This window comes from Heptranchias perlo, chromosome 11, assembly GCF_035084215.1.
Source record: "Heptranchias perlo isolate sHepPer1 chromosome 11, sHepPer1.hap1, whole genome shotgun sequence".
Taxonomy (NCBI): domain Eukaryota; kingdom Metazoa; phylum Chordata; class Chondrichthyes; order Hexanchiformes; family Hexanchidae; genus Heptranchias; species Heptranchias perlo.
Window position 1 is genome coordinate 67,944,719 of NC_090335.1, and position 22,834 is coordinate 67,967,552.

General features: G+C 45.6%; 1 protein-coding gene across 1 annotated transcript in view; it reads left to right on the top strand.

Moving 5' to 3' along the window:
- The window catches only part of bace2 (beta-secretase 2), a 62,102-nt gene that overhangs the window by 33,967 nt on the left and 5,301 nt on the right, over nucleotides 1-22,834 (top strand). Inside the window, exons 6-8 of the mRNA XM_067993315.1 lie at nucleotides 3,717-3,818; nucleotides 14,187-14,336; nucleotides 15,548-15,716. Of these exons, the coding sequence (XP_067849416.1) occupies nucleotides 3,717-3,818; nucleotides 14,187-14,336; nucleotides 15,548-15,716 (421 nt within the window). The remainder of the gene's footprint in view (nucleotides 1-3,716; nucleotides 3,819-14,186; nucleotides 14,337-15,547; nucleotides 15,717-22,834) is intronic.

Here is a 22,834-nt window from a genome sequence, read left to right on the forward strand (position 1 = left end):
CTCACCACTAAGGTTAGTAGAAGCCTTGTGTAAATTGTCTAGAAATATTAAAGGGTCTGTGTCTTTGAGGGAGGGAGAAGTGAAATGAGAATGTGCCATTTTCATTACGATGGATTTTGTAACACAATGCCGTACTTTGCAAATCATGTTTTTCTTGGTTTGTCAAGTTGCCTTTAAGTGCTGTAGATGTAGGTTCATATCACTGCCTATCTTGTGTACTTTAAATTCCAGAATTGCTTCCTGTAGCTCCCATTGCTGTAGGCACTTCCCTATTTATACTATTGGGGGGGTGGTTTCCACAGTAGTCAAACACACATTAAAACCACATTTGCATGTCTTAAAGTGACAAATGATTGTTTTACCCAAAGGCCGGGGCAGGGCCTTACAAGTCAGTGAAAGAACGACGACCCTGTCTCCCTGTCAGAGTAAATGTGCTCATTTCACCGCCTCCAAAATAACTTGCTGTTGGGGCACAGGCACCCACAATATTTGGCTGCAAGCAGATGGTCTGCTGCAGGCTGAAACCACTTCATTTGGGTGTGCCAACAACATTACAGATTTGCCGCCAACTTCAGAGCAGACGTCTAAGTTGATCTGGCAAAATGTTGTCTCACCTTACCATTAAATACTGATGTCCCCTTTATTCTTTAGTGGCATCTTTTATAATTCTGCATATTAATTCTGATTTTTCACATCATCCCCATTTCAGGGTTCCCCCGACGAGGCATTACCATCATCTTCTCTCTGGTTACCTCACTTCATTGCTCTTGGCACGGACACTGCTGTGGTCTGGTCAGCGTGACGGACCACATCAACCTCATACAGTGCCTTGATTGTACAATTCCATTTGTCCTCAGGTTACCAGAACAGCACCCTACTCCAATAAGGCCATTAATCTATTTTTTTCTTGTGCATTGTCTGTACTGTGGGGAGTGTTAGTGCTGTGCATTGTCTGTACTGTGGGGAGTGTTAGTGCTGTGCATTGTCTGTACTGTGGGGAGTGTTAGTGCTGTGCATTGTCTGTACTGTGGGGGGTGTTAGTGCTGTGCATTGTCTGTACTGAGGGGAGTGTTAGTGCTGTGTATTGTCTGAACTGTGGGGAGTGTTAGTGCTGTGTATTGTCTGAACTGTGGGGAGTGTTAGTGCTGTGCATTGTCTGAACTGTGGGGAGTGTTAGTGCTGTGTATTGTCTGAACTGTGGGGAGTGTTAGTGCTGTGTATTGTCTGAACTGTGGGGAGTGTTAGTGCTGTGTATTGTCTGAACTGTGGGGAGTGTTAGTGCTGTGCATTGTCTGAACTGTGGGGAGTGTTAGTGCTGTGCATTGTCTGAACTGTGGGGGGTGTTGGCGCTGTGCAGTGTCTGAACTGTGGGGAGTGTTAGTGCTGTGCATTGTCTGAACTGTGGGGGGTGTTGGCGCTGTGCAGTGTCTGTACTGAAGGGAGTGTTAGTGCTGTGCAATGTCTGTACTGAAGGGAGTGTTTGCGCTGTGCATTGTCTGAACTGTGGGGGGTGTTAGTGCTGTGCATTGTCTGTACTGAAGGGAGTGTTAGTGCTGTGCATTGTCTGTACTGAAGGGAGTGTTAGTGCTGTGCATTGTCTGTACTGAAGGGAGTGTTAGTGCTGTGTATTGTCTGAACTGTGGGGGGTGTTAGTGCTGTGCAGTGTCTGAACTGTGGGGGGTGTTGGCGCTGTGCATTGTCTGAACTGTGGGGAGTGATAGCGCTGTGCAGTGTCTGTACTGAAGGGTGTGATAGCGCTGTACCTACAGTGCGATTATATGTTGGTTGCCAAGCAGAGCTTGAAGGCTGCACTGACTGGATCAAGTTACACTTTCCAGGCAGAATGCTGGGTGGATGGTGTCCAAGTACACCTCCCATTTCCCTGCGCTGTTTGTACACTAGAGGACATGACATTGCGAAGAACGTATCCTGTCTTAAATGCACCTCACCTGGAATGGTACTGAGCTATACTGACTAAAGTTGATCTCTTGTCTGAGCTGAGTTGAGCTGGTCTCCGTAGGGATGCTACAATTGACCACCGCAACTCTGGATTGAAGGGGTGGGGGGGTGAGGCAGTAAGAGGTCACGCTCCTGGTTACTGTCCCGATACTCGTGCTGAAAAATACACCTCTACAGTTGTTGAATGTGGACAGGATTGAGTTCCACTGTGATGCCCCCCACAGCTGAATAGTCTGTGCCTAGCCACAGTAAAGGCTGAAATGTGAAGAATGGCCACCTGTGTGCAATACTACACCGCAACATGAATTTGCACCTTTTTAGAAAAGAAGGGAAAAAAAACGGGTGATTATTAAATGTCATCATTAGACTGGCTTCCAACCCAGTTGTCCTTACCCTCCCTCCCCATCTCTTCAACCTGTGGGTAAGATGGCTCATCAACTCTATAAGGCAGCGGTGTTAGTTGACTGAATCGTTGCTAAGGAACAATCACTCTATCTGATTTTAAATTGTGCAGTTCAAGGGATTTAGAACTGCAGCAGATCCTCAAAGCCACAGGAATGTTTCTTTGTTGGTTCAAAAATACCTTGCATCCTCTTAATGCAGTTGCCTGCTGAATCCAAACTGGTTTCCTTTGCGTGAATTCAGCAGGCGAAATGGGTTATACTTTGCATCCACTTGAACATTCTCTGACTGCTAAGGTCTTATCTTAAAGGGGAGGGGGTGGGACGGTGGCAGGGGGAATGGGGAACACACAGCTCTGAAGGTCTATGCCTAAATAGATGGCTTTAGTATTGTTTCAATAATGTTCAACATCCATTTATATTAGAAAGAATTTGCTTTTATACGGTGATTTTCACAACCTCGGGACCTGCTTTAGATTCCTAAAGCAAGTATTTGGTTACGTGAATTAGAAGATAAACTTGTTTTTATATAGTGCCTTTTGTGAACTCAGGATGTCCCAAAGTGCTTTGCAGTCAATGACATACTTTTAAAGTGTAGTCACTATTGTAAAGTAGGAAACGTGGCAGCCAATCTGAGCACAGCAAGATCCCACAAACATCAGTGAGATAACGGCCAAATAATCTGTTTTTTGATGTTGGTTGATAAATAAATATTGGTTAGGACACAGGGAGAACTCCCCTGCTCTTCTTTGAATAGTTCCACGGGATCTTTTACGTCCACCCGAGAGGGCAGACGTTTAATGTCTCATCCGAAGGGCGGCATCTCTAACAGTGCAGCACTCTCTCAGTACTGCATTGGGAGTGTCAGCCTAGATTTTGTTCTCAAGTGCCTGGAGTGAGACTTGAACCCACAACCTTCTGACCCGAAGGCGGGAGAGCTACCGGAGAGTCAAGGCTGACAGCTAAAGTGCACTGGGAATTCAACTCTAAACAAAATATTTTACCTAAGAATTAGATTCCAAAACATGCTGCTTTCTCCAGGGGGTATGTCATGGTAGATTGGTACATTTGGTCTCCAGAGTTCAGTCACCCCACTCTTTTAAACCCTAGGTTATTGGGTTAGTATAATTCTTACGTTTGGATCAAGTATTCTGCACCATGGCAGTAAATGGGAAGTGGTTTGGTCTTGTTGGAATTCTATGCCTGGATCTGCTTTGCATTGACCTGTTGTTGGTGGCAATACAGTTTATTTGGCATTTGATGTGGAACTGCCACTTACACCCAGTGAAAAGCACAAACAACTTCAGTGTGCATACTAACATCACTTTGTGTTTGTTTCTCCCTCCCTCTCCCCAGTACAACTCTGACAAAGCCATTGTGGACAGTGGTACCACTCTTCTGCGCCTACCGGTGAATGTGTTTGGTGCAGTCGTAACGGCTATTAAACAAATCTCAAAGGTAAGAGACTTGCCACCAGTGTTGGACTTTTGAGAAGATGTCACTTGTAACTGAACAAGTATTCTACGTCGTTCCACAATTCAATGCACCAACCAGGTTTCCTTCTGCGAGTTGGAAGTTTGGGCTGGGGACTTACTTTTCAAAAGAAAATTTCTTCCATGTTGCTACTGGACTGACTATTGGCGCATCAAAAACGGCCCAGCATGTCTTCTCCGCGGATCTAGCGTCCTCGGTCCGCCGCAACTTATCCTCCTGTCTCTTTCTCTCATCCCTTTCCTTCCCCCATTGTGGCACAACCAAGCTTAGGAATTCCTAGCACAAAGAATCTTGGGTGCAAATATATATCCTGCCCAGGGGCTTGATACCTCTGTCAATGTTCTTCGATTGACCAGCGACAGTCAGTTCCAGAGCTCCATTGCATCAGCATACCTGAGAGTTGCTATGGCGATGGATTATGGTGAGCGTTAATTGCCCGCCATTAATGTGGGCGGTATAAGTGGTGGGAACTGTATTTGATTCAGCCTCCAGCATCTGTCATGTGCTGCTACCTTGAACACACGTGGATTTACTTTAGCTTTGTAACTCTTAATACACTCCGAATCCTCCAGAGGGCGTCTGAAGCTAATGTTTCATTCCTACAACCTACGATGGCTTCACCGTCCAAAGTTTAGAGTGGGCACATCGTGTCAACACCAACGCACCTGCATATTTAAATTAGAAACTCACTTTTATAAGGCAACTCATGTACAAAACATTCCCTTCCTCCCTATTTTCCCCTCTCACCATGTACTTTTCAGCCAAACATTTCTTCAAAAGCAGTAGGTTCAAATTCAACTGTAGTTCTAAAGAAGCTTTCATTCCAGCATTCAGTTTTCCTTGTCCTTGGTTTCCAGTCTCCCCTCTCTCATTGCGTTGCTGCACGTCCATTGCCGTGTGCAAAACAGCCAGCAACAACAACTTACGTTTACATAGCTCCTTTAACATAGTAAAACGTCCCAAGGCGCTTCGCAGGAGCGTAATCAGACAAAAATTGACACCGAGCCAAAGAACTTAGGACAGGTGACCAAACGCTTGGCCAAAGAGGTAGTTTTTAAGCAGAGTCTTAAAGGAGGTCGAGATGTTTAGAGCGAGAATTCCAGATCTTAGGGCCTAGACGGCTGAAGGCATGGCCGCCAATAGTGGGGCAAAGGAAGTGGTGGATGCACGAGGCCTGAGTTGGCGTGGGTAGTAGGGCTGGAGGAAGAGAGGGGCGAGGCCATGGAGGGATTTGAACATGAGGATGAGAATTTTAAAATTGAGGCATCGGTGGACGGGGAACCAATGTAGGGCAGCAAACAGAGGTGATGGGTGAACGGGACTTGAGGCGTGTTAGGATACGGGCAGCAAGCCCATTGAGATCAAATGTTCCACTCTCTGTGGCACAATAGAGAGCAGGAAATTCACTTTCAAAACAAGTGCTGGCTATTAGCACCACTGCCATTTTGCACCTATGCAACAGGCAAGCAGAAGATATAGCGATGACGGCTCCAGAACAGACAGGAGACTGGGACCGGGCAAAGTGCAGGTAAGTGTGCTCCCCAGACTCCGCTGTAAAACCATCCACCACAATAACTCCTGTACAAGTCACCTCGCCACCCTCCGGCTATCAACCCCCCATTGACCTCACCTTCCTGTCCTACATATTTCTAGTTGGATTGATGAGCTTGAACTATAGATGCTAATTGTCTTGGCCAACAAACTTGAAAACCAGGGACATTATCCCTGAAAGCTAAGGACATGTTATTTTGCAATGTGTAGTGCCATGTATATTTAAATAACTCATATTTTCATTTTGTTTAATATGCTTCCAATGAGTTAAATGTATTCTGGTTTACACATGTTTTAATATAGTGGAATTTGTAAATTAACATAAACAGACTCTCCCTTTTAATGAGCCTTTTAAACGAGCCTTTAAAGTGAACTTGGCACATTCCTATTGCTCCTGTGTTTACCAATGACCGAGATTAATTCAGCTTGCCAGCAACGAACTGTTACTTTTAAAAGGTAAATTCAGTGAAACTGCATTCTTGGCCAAGAGCCTCGCTCAGCAGGAGCGCAGATTAGAGGACCGAGATGGAGGTCAGCGGGTCTAACTCACGGCACTCCACATTGTCCAGTGATAGACTTCAATCACAGGAAAATCGGTAGCTCGCTGACCTCCGTGACAGACACTCCAACCTCCATTCCATTGAGCGAGGCTGGGCTGTGGGAGCATAGCCATGGTGAGTTAACCCTTAAAAACTCCTATTTCAGTATAGCTGGCATAGCTCCAGTGATCTGTTTCACTGTCTGCTTCTTTAAAACCTGCTGTTTGTAACCGATTTAAGGGTGCAGGCTTGTTGCAATTTCAGTAGGAAAGCATTTGACTCTTGTACTAAGGACGTGACTCTTTATTAAACACACATTATGGATGTGACATTGGGTGACTGGTCAAAATCCAACACATTAAATCTCTTGTAGCATAAAAATCGGATATCAATTTTATTGTGACTTTGTTTTACTCCCACCTGTTCAGTTCAGGGCCTTCATTTTTGCCCCCTTGTTCAGTTTATGTCCCTCACATTGGGTGTTCCATCTGAGTCCTGCCTGCATCACAGTAATGCCATTTATTGGAGTAGATGGCCATTGTTTACAGCCTCCTTTGGGTGTACTGCTATGTCACTAATTGTGTTAGGTGGGCTGGAGGTACCAGTACTTGACATTTACTCCTGCTGTCACTAATTAAGCTTTGGGTTACTAGCATTTACCAATTTTTCTTTTCTTTTTTGGAAAAAAAAAGTATTTAATTTATCCACCTCAGACTGTTCATGTTGGATTCCTTATGGGGCAAAGGGTAAATAACAACAGACACCTCTGGTTTCTACTGACTGCAAGTAGGGAGGTACTGAAGTGCAGCTGAGACGGTTTCCTTCCAGCATCTCATTGATGATGTTGGGGCTTTTTATGTTCTTCATCTAGTCAGGTACTCCACTCAAACTGCCAAGATCAATAATCTGACCTCATCTAATAGGATGTTCAAAGAGCTGCAAGTGAGTCACCCGCACAGGGCACTCGCTACCACAGAATGTGTTCCTCGTGGGGCATCTTGTCAGTGAGGTCAGCTGCTGTCACAAGTCACAGGATCTGAATCTCAATGCAATGCTGACGTGAGAAATGTTTAACTATGTTCCGTTTGTCTTTTTTTTAAAAAAAAGTATGTTACGGTTTTAAGAAGGCTGTGGCTATCAGAACTTGACTAGATCTATGGTGATGATCTACCACTTCTCAAGCTGATGTGTTCTGCCCCAGGCTGTGTTAGTATGAATTTCTATTTGAGTAAAGGAAAATAACACAGCATATGTATATTTTGATCCGGTAGCACTGCTCTACACTTGGCGTCACCCTCCGTATTTAAAAAGCTGTTCAAACAGACTGTCTTCTTGCCCCACCTTTTTTTTTTCTGATGGAACCTCCCTCTGGTCCACAGAAGGAGCTCGAGCTATTGAAGGTAATGGCTAGCTGATAGTTGCTCATTTTGTCCTCCTTCCTGCTGGTGCTGGATGACTAGGGAAGCTGCTGTTTGAGTGAAGTTTAGTGACTTATTTTGAGTGAGAGCAGCAACACAAAGGCCTTTTTTTTTTTATTCGTTCATGGGATGTGGGCATCGCTGGCAAGGCCGGCATTTATTGCCCGTCCTTAATTGCCCTTGAGAAAGTGGTGGTGAGCCTCTGAGAACCTTGGAAGTTGTAAGCTAATAAGAGCTTTGGTGAAGATGAGAAGGTCCAGGCAGGCATTGGACCTTATGTACATAATCAGGAGAAACAAATAGAGAGCTGTGAATGGGTTTTGATTAAACTGTAGCCACTAACTCTCACTGGAGATCAAAGACAGCAATTCTTGGAGGACAATTTGAATTTGTGGAGTGGTTGCATTAGTCTAATTGAGTTGGGTAGAATGTCGCTGTCACTACAGCTTGTAATAATAAATGTACAGAGTCGAACACCAGGTTATAGTCCAACAGCTTTATTTGAAATCATAAGCTTTCGGAGCTTTGCTCCTTCGTTAGGTGAGTGAAGGGTTCCATAAAGGCACCACATATATAGTCAGAGAACAACGCCTGGTGATTACAGATAATCTTTCCAACTGCCTGTTACCACACCTTGGCAGAGAGATAATCACAGCAATCAAAGGAGTGGATGGTGTTCAGACAGGTTAGTCAGGGAAACATTACATCCAAGAATACTGAATACACAAGGGGTCAGATAACAAAGACAGAGAGAGAGAGAGAAAGAGAGACCCGAAAGGCAGAGAGAATGACCAGTTCTATTAAAAACAGATAACTTTCTTTCGCTGGTGGGGTTACATGTAGCGTGACATGAACCCAAGATCCCGGTTGAGGCCGTCCTCATGGGTGCGGAACTTGGCTATCAATTTCTGCTCGACGATTTTGCGTTGTCGTGTGTCTCGAAGGCCACCTTGGAGAACGCTTACTTGAAGATCGGAGGCTGAATGTCCTTGACTGCTGAAGTGTTCCCCGACTGGGAGGGAACCCTCCTGTCTGGCGATTGTTGCGCGGTGTCCGTTCATCCGTTGTCGCAGCGTCTGCATGGTCTCGCCAATGTACCATGCTCCGGGGCATCCTTTCCTGCAACGTATGAGGTAGACAACGTTGGCCGAGTCACAGGAGTATGAACCATGTACCTGGTGGGTGGTGTCCTCTCGTGTGATGGTGGTATCTGTGTCGATGATCTGGCATGTCTTGCAGAGGTTACCGTGGCAGGGTTGTGTGTTGTCGTGGGCACTGTTCTCCTGAAAGCTGGGTAATTTGCTGCGAACGATGGTCTGTTTGAGGTTGGGTGGCTGTTTGAAGGCGAGTAGTGGAGGCGTGGGGATGGCCATAGCGAGGTGTTCGTCGTCATCGATGACATGTTGAAGGCTGCGAAGAACATGGCGTAGTTTCTCCGCTCCGGGGAAGTACTGGATGACGAAGGGCACTCTGTTGGTTGCGTCCCGTGTTTGTCTTCTGAGGAGGTCTATGCGATTTTTCACTGTGGCCCGTCGGAACTGTCGATCGACGAGTCGAGCGTCATATCCCGTTCTTACGAGGGCGTCTTTCAGCGTCTGTAGGTGTCCATCGCGTTCCTCCTCGTCTGAGCAGATCCTGTGTATTCGCAGGGCCTGTCCATTGTTGATGCTATCGTGTAGTCCATAAGAGACTACACGATAACATCAACAAGTTCCATCCCACCATCAAACTCACCATGGACTACTCCTCAGAATCGGTTTCATTCTTGGACACACGAATCTCCATCAAAGACGGGCACCTCAGCACCTCACTCTACCACGAGCCCACGGAAAACCTCACAATGCTCCACTTTTCCAGCTTCCACCCTAACTATGTCAAAGAGGCCATCCCCTATGGACAAGCCCTGTGAATACACGGGATCTGCTCAGACGAGGAGGAACGCGATGGACACCTACAGACGCTGAAAGACGCCCTCGTAAGAACGGGTTATGACGCTCGACTCGTCGTTCGACAGTTCCAACGGGCCACAGCGAAAAATCACATAGACCTCCTCAGAAGACAAACACGGGACACAACCAACAGAGTACCCTTCGTCGTCCAGTACTTCCCCAGAGCGGAGAAACTACGCCATGTTCTTCGCAGCCTTCAACATGTCATCGATGACGACGAACACCTCGCTAAGGCCATCCCCACACCTCCACTACTCGCCTTCAAACAGCCACCTAACCTCAAACAGACCATCGTTTGCAGCAAATTACCCAGCTTTCAAGAGAACAGCGTCCACGACACCACACAACCCTACCACGGCAACCTCTGCAAGACATGCCAGATCATCGACACAGATACCACTATCACACGAGAGGACACCACCCACTAGGTACGTGGTTCATACTCCTGTGACTCGGCCAACGTTGTCTACCTCATACGTTGCAGGAAAGGATGCCCCGGAGCATAGTACATCGGCGAGACCATGCAGACACTACGACAACGGATGAACGGACACCATGCAACAATCGCCAGACAGGAGGGTTCCCTCCCAGTCGGGGAGCACTTCAGCAGTCAAGGACATTCGGCCACCGATCTTCGGGTAAGCATTCTCCAAGGCGGCCTTCGAGACACACGACAACGCAAAATCGTCGAGCAGAAATTGATAGCCAAGTTCCGCACCCATGAGGACGGCCTCAACCGGGATCTTGGGTTCATGTCACGCTACATGTAACCCCACCAGCGAAAAAAAGTTATCTGTTTTTAATACAACTGGTCATTCTCTCTTTCTCTCTGCCTTTCGGGTCTCTCTCTCTCTGTCTTTGTTATTTGACCCCTTGTGTATTCAGTATTCTTGGATGTAATGTTTCCCTGACTAACCTGTCTGAACACCATCCACTCCTTTGATTGCTGTGATTATCTCTCTACCAAGGTGTGATAACGGGCAGTTGGAAAGATTATCTGTAATCACCAGGCATTGTTCTCTGACTATATATGCTGTACCTTTATGGAACCCTGCACTCACCTGACGAAGGAGGAAAGCTCCGAAAGCTTGTGATTTCAAATAAAGCTGTTGGACTATAACCTGGTGTTGTAAGACTCCGTACATTTGTCCACCCCGGTCCATCACTGGCATCTCCACATCATGTAATGGTAAAGTTTGACTCTTTAATTTCTTCATGTTGCAATTTCATGCCATTTAGTTTAAACGTTTTTATTTGAATTTTTCCTCATGGGTTGAAATTCTCTTCGGTGCAGACTCTGGGTGGGGTAAGAGCTGATTCCATACTTTTTTCAGAGCTAATTGAATCACAACACTGTAGGCCCTCTGAGGTGAGGTAAAATATAAAAACCTGTAATTAGTTTTCAGACTCAAAAATATATTGATTCTCCTTTCTTGTTTCTGAAAAACCCTAACGCTGAGTCACGAAGTGACGCCAACAAATGACCTTGATGGATGTTCCTGATTTACTATTTTCTGTTCTTTTGAATGTCAAAATGGAGAACAAATGGTTTATAAACCAATTAATCGAACTCTGAGTAAAACACCATAGAGGACGGAGGTTGTGCTGAACACTTTAAAGAGCTGATTTCAGAAAGAGTCTGGTTCTGAGACAGTGGCCAGGGAAGGAGATTAAATCGGTGGCAAAGGTATGGAATTTGTGGCAGGGGGGCCGACGATGATGGCTTCAGTGATTCAATGGAGGAAATTGGAGCTCGTCCAAGACTGGATGCTCTGCTCAACAAAATGGTGGAATTACTTGACTACAGCGACCTCTGTTCCCTGAATGATTTCCTTTTAAGATTCATTTATAATTGCTTTACTTTTCATGTATTTGTGACCATGTTGCTAATGGAGAAGCGAAGGAGGGGGAGGGAAGAAGTTAGAGCGTGGGGGGGTAGAGGACGAACGATCCAGGCTACCTCCGAGTTATCAGTGGATTTAAAAATACTTCCCTTGCGATTCTACGATGAGCTCAATGCAGAGTATAGATTTAGGAAGGAAAATGGGGGAAAATTAAAGCAAGTGCAAGGCAGTATTAACCATCCCTAGTTACCCTGAGGGCATTAAAAGTCAACTACGTAGTGTGGGCTAAAGCCAGAAAATGCTGGAAACACTGAGCAGGCCAGGCAGCATCTGTGGAGAGAGAAACAAATTCACTTTGTTATTCACTTTGGTAGGAAGAGTAGAAAAACAGAATATTTTTCAAATGGTGAGAAACTATTAAATGTTGGTGTCCAGAGAGACTTGGGTGTCCTGGTACAAGAAACACAAGAAGTTAGCATGCAGGTACAGCAAGCAATTAGGAAGGCAAATGGCATGTTGGCCTTTATTGCAAGGGGGTTGGGGTACAAGAGTAAGGAAGTCTTACTACAATTGTACAGGGTTTTGGTGAGACCTCACCCTGGAGTACTGCGTACAGTTTTGGTCTCCTTATCTAAGGAAGGATATCCTCGCCTTAGAGGCGGTGCAATGAAGATTCACTAGATTAATTCCTGGGATGAGGGTTGTCCTATGAGGACAGGTTGAGTAGAATTGGCCTATACACTCTGGTGTTTATAAGAATAAGAGGTGATCTCATTGAAACATAAGATTCTGAGGGGGCTTAACAGGGTAGTTGCTGAGATGTTGTTTCTCCTGGCTGGAGAGTCTAGAACTATAGGGCATAGTTGCAGGATAAGGGGTCGGCCATTTAAGACTGAGATGAGGCATTTATTCACAACCCTCTGCGTGAAGCTTTGGAATTCTCTACCCCAGAGGGTTGTGGATGCTGAGTCGTTGAGCATATTCAAGGCTGGGATAGATAGATTTTTGGACTCTAGGGTAATCAAGGGATATGGGGATCGGAGAGGAAAGTGGAGTTGAGGTTGAAGATCAGCTCTGATCTGATTGAATGGTGGAGCAGAATCGAGGGGCCATATTGCCTACTCCTGCCTGCTACTGTTTCTTATGTAAACAGGGTTAACATTTCAGGTCGATGACCTTTCCGGAGAACTAGAAGAAGTTGGAGTTTTAACAGTTTATTAGCAAGTACAGTACCAAGGAAAAGGGGGAGGGGGAAGGAAAGAACACAGGGGAAGGTCCTCCAGCCTGACACCCCTCCAAGATCTCTGCGCTCCTCCAATTCTGGCCTCTTGAACATCCCCAGCTTTCTTCACTTCACCACTGGCAGCCATGCCTTCAGCTGCCTAGGCCCTAAGCTCTGGAATTCTCTCCCTAAACCTCTCAGCTCTCTCTCCTCCTTTTAAGACGCTCCTTAAAACCTACCTCTTTGACCAAGCTTTTGGTCACCTGTCCTAATATCTCCTTATGTGACTTGGTGTCAAATTTTGTTTGATAATCGCTCCTCTGAAGCGCCTTGGGACATTTTACGACATTAAAGGTGCTGTATAAATGCAAGTTGTTGCGATAGAGTGGAACTGGATTCAGACCAGGTAGTGGTGACGGGTTCCTTGACTAGATTTCCAGCATTTGTAGTTTTTGCTTTCTATTTTAATATATTGGTGTCACTTGACCGTTCCCTGCGGCCCACGTATTGGATGCAAGTTGACACTTGTAACCATGTTTGTTTTTGGTTCTAGACAGTGCCTCAGGTGCATGGCTGATAATTGAAAATCTTACAACCAAGATTTTCTCCCTTACTCTGTCACCCATGTTATTGGGCCATGGTAGAGAAAGCTTTGTCTGTATCAGGACTGATTCCTCTTCTTCTTTAATCATGTCTAATAACAGCATGAAGCACGATCACCAGCTAAACCATCCCACAGTGCTAAATTCCTGACAGCTACCTGCTTACACGATGCTTGCCTCATTAGCATAATGGCTCCTTCTGTTGAGTGCTGGGTCAACCGTAGTGTGCATAATTAACATGTTATGCAAATGTAACCTTTCAACCTTCCAGGAGTAGTCATCTAATTAGCATAACGTGCTATATCTATCTAATTGTACCTGCGATAGTGACTGCAAGAGCTTAAACATGTTTAGAAATATTCCTTCAGAACTGCAAATCACAGCCAGTGAATGACGTAAAATAAGGTTTGTTGTTTGGCTTAATAAAATTTAGATCTAGATAGATTTCTAGACAAAAAAAAGCATCACGGAATATGGTATTGAGATAGAGGATCAGCCATGATTATATAGAATGGCGGAGCAGGCTCGAAGGGCCTACTCCTGCTCCTATTTTCTATGTTTCTAAAGGAGAGTTGAAGGGATATGGGAAAGAAAACTGAGCCCCGTGTAAAACGGGCTTCCGATTTGCTATCGGCACGACAAGGTCCACTTACGGGAGTTATAGATGATGCAAAAATGATGGGCTCCTTCATACATTAGAGCATGGTGAGTTGTAGAATATTTAAATTCCTGGCTTATCTAAATATTGACCCTTAAGGCTGGGCATTAAAGTGAAGAATGTAACTATGAACTGAAAAAGGCCCAATGAGATGGCTCCTTCCAAATAATACAGCAACTCGCCAAGGCTTCTTCAACGGCACCTCCCAAACCCGCGACCTCCACCACCTAGAAGGACAAGGGCAGCAGACGCATAGGAACACCACACCCAATGAGATGGCTCCTTCCAAATAATATTTTACTTACATTGTCGTGGATTTTACTGAATTCATTTTATCGAGAGAGAGAGAGAGAGAGAGAGAACTCACCAGTAGAGAAAGCTGCTGTTGTCACTCAAAAGCAATTGAGTAAAGAGTTAAAACTCCCTTGGCCAGGGGTTATTTGATCACCTTGGCCTTAGATTAACATTGCAGCCTTCAATTCTTTTCACAACACTAATATTTGCTGAACTCATTTCAACAAACTAATTGATGCAACATTGTTTTGGCAGGTTGCGGAATTTGCCGATGGATTTTGGTCGGGCAGCCAGCTGGCCTGTTGGACACAAGGAACCACACCTTGGTCCTTCTTCCCCAAAATCTCTATCTACCTTCGAGGAGAGAATTCTACCCAGTCTTTCCGCATCACCATCTTACCACAGGTAAGACCTGAGCTAAGGTAACAGCACCTTTATCAGTTCGGGCCTGTCTGCCTGTCACCCAGTCCAACTCACTCTCTCATGCATTTAAAAGGAGGATTGGTAAGAGCGGCACTGTACTTTTACTATTTGGATACAGATCAGATAATGAAGCAGTCCATGCCCACATGCAGCAAGACCTGGACAACATCCAGGCTTGGGCTGATAAATGGCAAGTAACATTTGCACCAGACAAGTGCCAGGCAATGACCATCTCCAATAAGAGAGAGTCTAACCACCTCCCCTTGACATTCAATGGCATTACCATCGCCGAATCCCCCACCATCAACATCCTGGGGGTCACCATTGACGAGAAACTTAACTGGACCAGCCACATAAATACTGTGGCTACAAGAGCAGGTCAGAGGCTGAGTATTCTGCAGTGAGTGACTCACCTCCTGACTCCCCAAAGCCTTTCCACCATTTACAAGGCACAAGTCAGGAGAGTGATGGAATACTCTCCACTTGCCTGGATGAGTGCAGATCCAAGAACACTCAAGAAGCTCGACACCATCTAGGTCAAAGCAGCCTATTTGATTGGCACCCCTCATTCCCACATTCACTCCCTCCACCACCGACGTGGCTGCATGCGTACCACCCGCAAGATACACTACAGCAACTCGCCAAGGCTTCTTCAACAGCACCTCCCAAACCCGCAACATCTACCACCTAGAAGGACAAGGGCAACAGGCGCATAGGAACACCACAACCTGCACGTTCCCCTCCAAGTCATATTCCATCCTGACTTGGAAATATATCGCCGTTCCTTCATCATCGCTGGGTCAAAATCCAGGAACTCCCTTCCTAACAGCACTGTGGGAGAACCTTCACCACACGGACTGCAACAGTTCAAGAAGGCGGCTCACCACCACCTTCTCAAGGGCATTCGGGAATGGGCAATAAATGCCGGCATCGCCAGTGACGCCCACATCCCATGAATGAATTTAAAAAAAAAAAATTCACAGAAATGACTGCAATCAGAGATAGTCTGGCTTGTGAGAAGGTAAAGGGACTGCATTGAATAATACATTGCTTGACTATATTGTGATCGGGTTATGTCCAAAATGGTGGATACCAATTTATTTTTTATTGTTACAACACCTGTATTTCTTAACATTGGTTCTGGGTGTATTCTCTGTCTGTGTTGAGCTTAACCTGTGTGTGTTGCTGCACAGTTGTACATCCAGCCAATGACTGATATTGGAGTCCAGATGGAATGCTATCGATTTGGAATCTCCTCGTCCATACATGGATTGGTTTTGGGCGCCACTGTGATGGAAGGCTTCTATGTCGTCTTTGACCGGGCGCAGAAACGAGTTGGCTTTGCTGCTAGCTCATGTGCAGGTAGTTCTTTATCCCCCAGTCAGTTTGCTGTGGTTTTGTTTGATCAATGGTCGTTGTTGTGCAGTGTTTTAATATGCCTCGTGTCGCATTACTGAAGCCACAGGGTCAAACAACAATAGAATCCAGTCCTCTCTACTCGGAGGCTGAAAGGGCCTTGACCCAAGGCCTCATGGAAAGAATGTGGTGTTTGTTGTATTTATTTATTATTTTGCGAAGCAAGCTATTATTCGAAGAGTTGGCTTAAACTTTCAAAACTTGTTTGATTATCACAAAGTCCTTCTGTTGCATGGTATACAGTGGGACCTCTCTGTAAAGGCTGTAGCAGGGAGCTGTACATAAAGAATGTAGGAGCGAGGGAGCCATTGACATTGTGTGCTGTTGGAGAGCTTGTTTCTCAAAGGATTGATGCGTTTGCAAACTGTGATAACTGCGTATCTGACACTTTCTTTAAAAATTCTGTTTAAGGAGTAAACACCTTCATGAAAAAGTGTTCTGTCATTTTTTCACTGTGACACTATTGTGCTGAGTGATTTTTCAACGTGATTTGTGAAGGACAAAAGGTTTGGCCAATTGATGTTCAGCTGCAATGCTCGTTGCTGTCGCATCATCCCAAGATTTAGGCCATGCAATCCCTCGGAACTGCTCCCGCTCTGCAGTGTATCCACCGTGCTTCTGGCGAAGTAATGGGAGCAGCTCCAAGGATATCTCAGCCGTAGTCTTTTCATAGAATCATAGAAAGTTACAGCACGGAAGGAGGCCATTCGGCCCATCAAGTCCATGCTGGGTCTATGCATAGAGCAATCCAGCTAGTCCCACTCCCCCGCCCTATCCCTGTAGCCCTGAAATTTTTTTCCTTCCAAGTACTTATCCAGTTCCCTTTTGAAGGCCATGATTGAATCTGCCTCCACCAACCCCTCAGGCAATGCATTCCAGATCCTAACCACTCGCTGTGTGAAAAAGTTTTTCCTCATGTCACCTTTGGTTCTTTTGCCAATCACCTTAAATCTATGTCCTCTGGTTCTTGACCCTTCCGCCAATGGGAACAGTTTCTCTCTATCCACTCTGTCTAGATCCTTCATGATTTTGAATACCTCTATCAAATCTCCTCTCAACCTTCTCTGTTCCAAGGAGAACAACCCCAGCTTCTCCAGTCTATCCATGTAACTGAAGTCCCTCATCCCAGGCATCATTCTAGTAAATCTTTTCTGCACCCTCTCTAAGGCTTTCACATCTTTCCTAAAGTGCGGTGCCCAGAACTGGACACAATACTCCAGTTGTGGCCGAACCAGTGTTTTATAAAGGTTCATCATGACTTCCATACTCTTGTTCTCTCTGCCTCTATTTATAAAGCCCAGGATCCCGTATGCTTTTTTTAACCTCTTTCTCAACCTGCCCTGCCACCTGTGCACATATGCCCCCAGATCTCTCTGTTCCTTTTAGAGTTGTGCACTTCAGATAATATTGCCTCTCCTCATTCTTCCTACCGAAATGTATCATCTCACATTTTTCTGCCATGTGTCCGCCCATTCCACCAGCCTGTCTCTGTCCTCTTGAAGTCTATTACTATCCTCCTTGCTGTTCACTATACTTACAAGTTTTGTATCATTTGCAAATTTGGAAAATGTGCCCTATACACACAAGTCCAAGTCATTAATATCTATCAAGAAAAGCAGTGGTTCCAGCACCGACCCCTGGGGAACACCACTATACACCTCCATCCAGTTGAAAAAACAGCCATTCACCACTACTGTCTGTTTCCTGATACTTAGCCAATTCTGTATCCGTGCTGCTACTGCTCCTTTTATTCTATGGGCTTCAATATTGATGACAAGCCTATTATGCAGCACTTTATCAAACACCTTTTAAAAGTCCGTATACACCACATCAACTGCACTGCCCTCGTCGACCCTCTCTGTTACCTCATCAAAAAACGTAATCAAGTTAGTTAAACACGATTTGCCTTTAACAAATCCGTGCTGGCTTTCCCTAATCAATCCACATTTGTCCAAGTGACTGCTAATTCTGTCTCAGATTATCGCTTCTAAAAGTTACCCCACCACCAAGGTTAAACTTACTGGCCTGTAGTTGCTGGGGGTTTATCCTTGTACCTTTTTTGAACAAGTGTGAAACATTTGCAATTCTCCAGTCCTCTGGCACCACCCCCCTATCTAAGGATGATTGGAAGATTCTGGCCAGTGCCTCCGCAATTTCCACCCTTACTTCCCTTAGCAACCTAGGTTGCATTCCATCTGGACAGAGTAACTTATCTACTTTAATTACAGCTAGTCTTTCTAGTACCTCCTCTTTATCAATTTTTAGCCCATCCAATACCTCCTCTACATCTTCCTTTACTGAGACTCTGGCAGCATCTGCTGCCTTGGTAAAGACTGATGCAAAGTATTCATTTAGTATCTCGGTCCTGCATTCTGCCTCCATGAGTAGATCTCCTTTTTGGTCCCTAATTGGCCCCACCCCTCCTTATTAGATAGATTACTATTTACATGCCTATACAAGACTTTTGGATTCCCTTTTATGTTGGCCGCCAGTCTATTCTCATACCCTCTCTTTGCCCCTCTTATTTCCTTTTTCACTTCCCCTCTGAACTTTCCATATTCAGCCTGTATTATCAATCTGACATCTGTCATACGCCCCCTTTTTCTCTCTCTCTCTCTTTTGTCATCCAGGGAGCTCTGGCTTTAGTTCCCCTACCTTTCTCCTGCATGATGTGGAGATGCCGGTGATGGACTGGGGTGGAGAAATGTAAGGAGTCTTACAACACCAGGTTATAGTCCAACAGCCTATCTTTCCTGAGCACCTTGTATCCAGGAATATTTAGTACCTAATCTTGCCCTTTTTTGAGCCAGGTTTCCGTTATCGCCACAAGTTCATATTCCCATGTGGTTAATTGCGCCTGCAGCTCTCCAACCTTGTTTGCTATGCTTCATGCATTTACACACATGCACTGTAAACCTATCTTAGACTTACTTGGATTCTCTCTTCATCTGAACCGACCTAATACCATACTATTTCTTACTCTAGTGCAATCTTTCTTTCCCAATCCTTTTGTGCACCTAGTTTCTCCTTTCCAATGCTACATCCTGATGCCCATCCCCCTGCCAAATTAGTTTTAAACCCCCCCCCCACAGAACTACCGAACCTCCCCGCAAGGACATTGGTCCCAGCTCCGTTGAGTTGCAACCCGTCTGGCTTGTACAGGTCCCACCTTCCCCAGAATCGATCCCAATGCCCCAGGAATCTAAAGCCCTCCCTCCTGCACCATCTCTCCAGCCATGCGTTCATCTCCTCTATCCTCCTATTTCTAAACTCACTAGGGCGTGGCACCGGGAGTAATCTGGAGATTGTTACCTTTTGAGGTCCTGCTTTATTAATCTCTTTCCTAACTCCTTAAGATCTGCCTGCAGGACCTCATCCCTCTTTCTACCGATGTCGTTGGTACCGATACGGACTACGACTTCTGGCTGTTCACCTTCCCCCTCCAGAATGTTCTGCAGCCGCTCAGTGACATCTTTGACGCTGGCACTTGGGAGGCAACATACCATCCTGGAATCACGTCTGCGGCCACAGAAACACCTGTCTGTCCCCCTAATTATCGAATCCCCTATCATTTCGCTGTCCTGACCTTTCTCCTCCCACTCTGTACAGCATGGTGCAATGGACTTGGTGGCTCTGGCTGCACTCCTCAGAGGAATCCTGTCCCTAGAGTGAGATGCCCTCAGGGGACTCCTGCACTACCTGCCTGGTCCTCCTCGTCTGTCTGGCGGTCACCCAGTCCCTCTCTGCCTGCACTCTCTTAAGCTGAGGGGTGACCACCTCCTGAAACGTGCTCTCCACGTAGCTCTCAGCCTCGCGGATACACTGCAGTGACGCCAGCTGCTGCTCAAGCTCCGAAACCCGGAGCTCGAGCTCCTCCAGCGGACGACACTTCCTGCACCAGTTTTAAAGAGGCGTAGGCCGTGAATTTCTTCGGACCTGCTCCCACTCCCAGCACCCTGGCTTCACCAGAAGTACGTCATAAATGGGGATTCTGCCGCACTTCCGGGAAAGGTACGACGGCGGAGTGGGAGCAGCTCCGAGGAAATTCCCGTCAGGCTCGTGCCCCTTTTTAAGACTGCGGGCAGAATTTTGAACTTCGGCAGGGGGACGTAAAACGAGCAGGAGTGGATCGGGCGCCCGTTCTACACTCCATCCAATTTTCCTTTCCATTTGACTTGAAAAATGGCCAATCTGATACTAGTAGTTTTACACCCCCTCTGACGGTTGAAATTTCTGCCCTAAATCTTGGGATAACATGGCAGCACTGAGCCTCGCCGCCAAACATTAAACCTGCCTGGAACAGGGACTAATGCCATTTTTGAATTCTGCCTCCGCCTCAGTCCCAATCTCTGCCCCGTCAAAACCTTAGCGTGGCTAAAGAAGAGCCTGGAGAAAGACTGTGTCAGGTCTTGCCTTTTGGCGACAACCTCTGAGAAGGCAGTGTGCTTGGGCTCCAGATACAAGGCCAGGCAAGTGAAAGATAGGCCCTGAAAATGTAGCCCTTATTCGAATAACAACTTGTATTATATAGCGCCTTTAACATAGTAGAATGTCCCAAGGTGCTGCACAGGAGCATTACCAATTTGACACCGAGCCACATAAGGGGATATTAGGACAGGTGACCAAAAGCTTGATCAATGAGGTAGGTTTTAAGGAGCGCCTTAAAGGAGGAGAGAGAGGTTTAGGGAGGGAATTGCAGAGCTTAGGGCCTAGGCAGCTGAAGGCACGGCCACCAATGGTGGAGCGATGAAAATCAGGGATGCGCAAGGGGCAGAATTGGAGGAGCGCAGAGATCTCGGAGGGTTATAGGGCGGGAGGAGGTTACAGAGATAAGGAATAACCCCAAATGAATAGAAAAAAGATTGAATCCTTTCCCTACGATTTTAAAATAATTGATGAGGAAGAAACAGTGTGACAGCTGCCTGCAAAAATTAATTCCAAACATTTTAATAAATCCCAGCTTCGTGTGTCTATTTTTGTCACTTTTTTAATTTAAACAATTAGCGTTGTTGACGTGGGGACACTGGTTGAAAAGAGTAACTGAGCTGACCTCACGTTAATACAGATAGTCATGAACACAGGGATGATTCAGGATGAACTGTGTTTCTTAAGCTCCCTCACACGGTGGTTCAGTAACCCTGCTGAGCAATTTCTTCAGTGACCTCCTCACCATTCACTGAACAAAATAAAAATTGGACGGAATTGGATATAAACAACAACAAAGACAAAAGTATCTGGATTGAGAATCGGCGCCTCTCCCGAACATGGAGATTGGTCCACGTGTGTCCCAGGTCTTGGGGGCTGGATCTGGCACTCCTGTCTTTTCCAGCCCTGAGTTACTGATCCCAGCGCTCGAGCCTTTGCCAGTCCCGGACGTTCCGGAAATTGATCACAGCGCTTGTGCTTTTGCCGGTTATGGAGGCCGATCCCATCGTTGATGAAGACGGATGCCCGTCCCTCGTGTGGAGGGTCACCTTTGAAGTTACTTTCCCACCAGCAAAAGCTGGAGTTTCGCCTATTGGATAGTAGAAACTATAAATTGCTTTTCCTTTTGATTGATTTTCTCCCTCTCCTCGAAGCCACTATCTTATGTTGTGTTACAGTTACACGTGGAATTCTGTACCTCGCCCTAGTGCCCATTTCTCATGCGTGATCCTTGGTGTTGTCAACAAGCCATTCAGTCATGGAAGATGTCAGAGCCTTGTCCAATTTCTCCCCTTGCCAAGTGTGTGTGTGCACGCGTGAGCCGACGTTGCCGAAATTGGCTGTCGCGTTTCCTACATTGCCGCACTTTAAAAGTACTTCATTGGCTGTAAAGCACTTGGGGACGTCCTGAGGTTGTGAAAGGCGGTATATAAATGCAAGCCTTTTCTTTTTATTATTTATTTTGTCTCCTCTCCTTTTTCTGGGAAGTAACTTCTCTGCTTGATAACCACATGGACAGTAGGAGTGGAGAGAACCAGCCCTATCAGTTTTGAGGTCTGGTGTATCCAAGTACTCACTTAGAGTGTCTTCTTTCAACATTACTTTTTAAAGAAGAAAAAAAATAAGCAAGTAGCTACATTTGTGCTTTTCTCTTGTCAGAAATGCCAAATTTGTATGTATTCCATTAAATACAACTTGACGTAGGTGGGAGGCCCAAAGAATTTTAATTGAAACATTGAACAGTGCAGCCTATTATTGGTCCCATTCCCTTGAGCCTCACTTTCTATCTATTGATAGAATTAGAGGATTTTCATGGAGCAGTACAGGACCTTTAGGCCCAATGTGCCAGTCCCTTTTATGCTAAATCAGTCCCATCTACCCAACTTCTCACCATTTCGCTCAATCCCTTCTTTCTGCCCCAATTGCCTCTTGATCATATGTTGTCTGCTTCAGTGCCTTCCCAGGTATTTATTCACAATATGGGGGAAAAATAGGCTCCAAGCTATAAAATGCAGATCCATTGCAAAGTCTATAAAATGTATTTATACTTTTAATTTATATTCTTCAAGGTAAGTGACCTCAGTGCTGAGGAATGAAAAGCATTTCCTTGTTTTGCACCTAGTATCAGCAACAAGCACTCTAAGGTACGGTAAAGCACCTCAAGGCAAAGCTTCCTGTATTCTAGACTAATAAAATGCTTTTCCACCCCCTCTGTCATCACAGTAAAGCACCCCCGCCCCCTTCTCAACCACTGTAAATAGTTGTCACGCTGCCATCTTGTGTTGCCTAGACGCACAGTTTGAAGTTTATTTTCAGATGGTGGGCAAGGTTTTGCTGCAGTTTCCTTTTTTGGCCATTTTTTTTCCCCCTCGTGCATTTAAGGTAACCAAAAGTCGTCTAGTTAAATGATGCCTGCATTATTCTCCTAGTTAAGAAATTGCAGTCCATGATATGTCAAGTGTCTTGAGTTCAAAAGAATCTCAAGCGAATGGCCCTTGCCATGTCTAGATTGAGGCAAGACAGGGGAGAGCTTTGGGAAGATTGGGCCAGGGAAAAGGTTGTGGATTTGTGAGGTAACCTGATTAAAAGAACATTCCTGAATTTAAAAGGGCTAAATGCATTGTGCTGTAAATACTGGT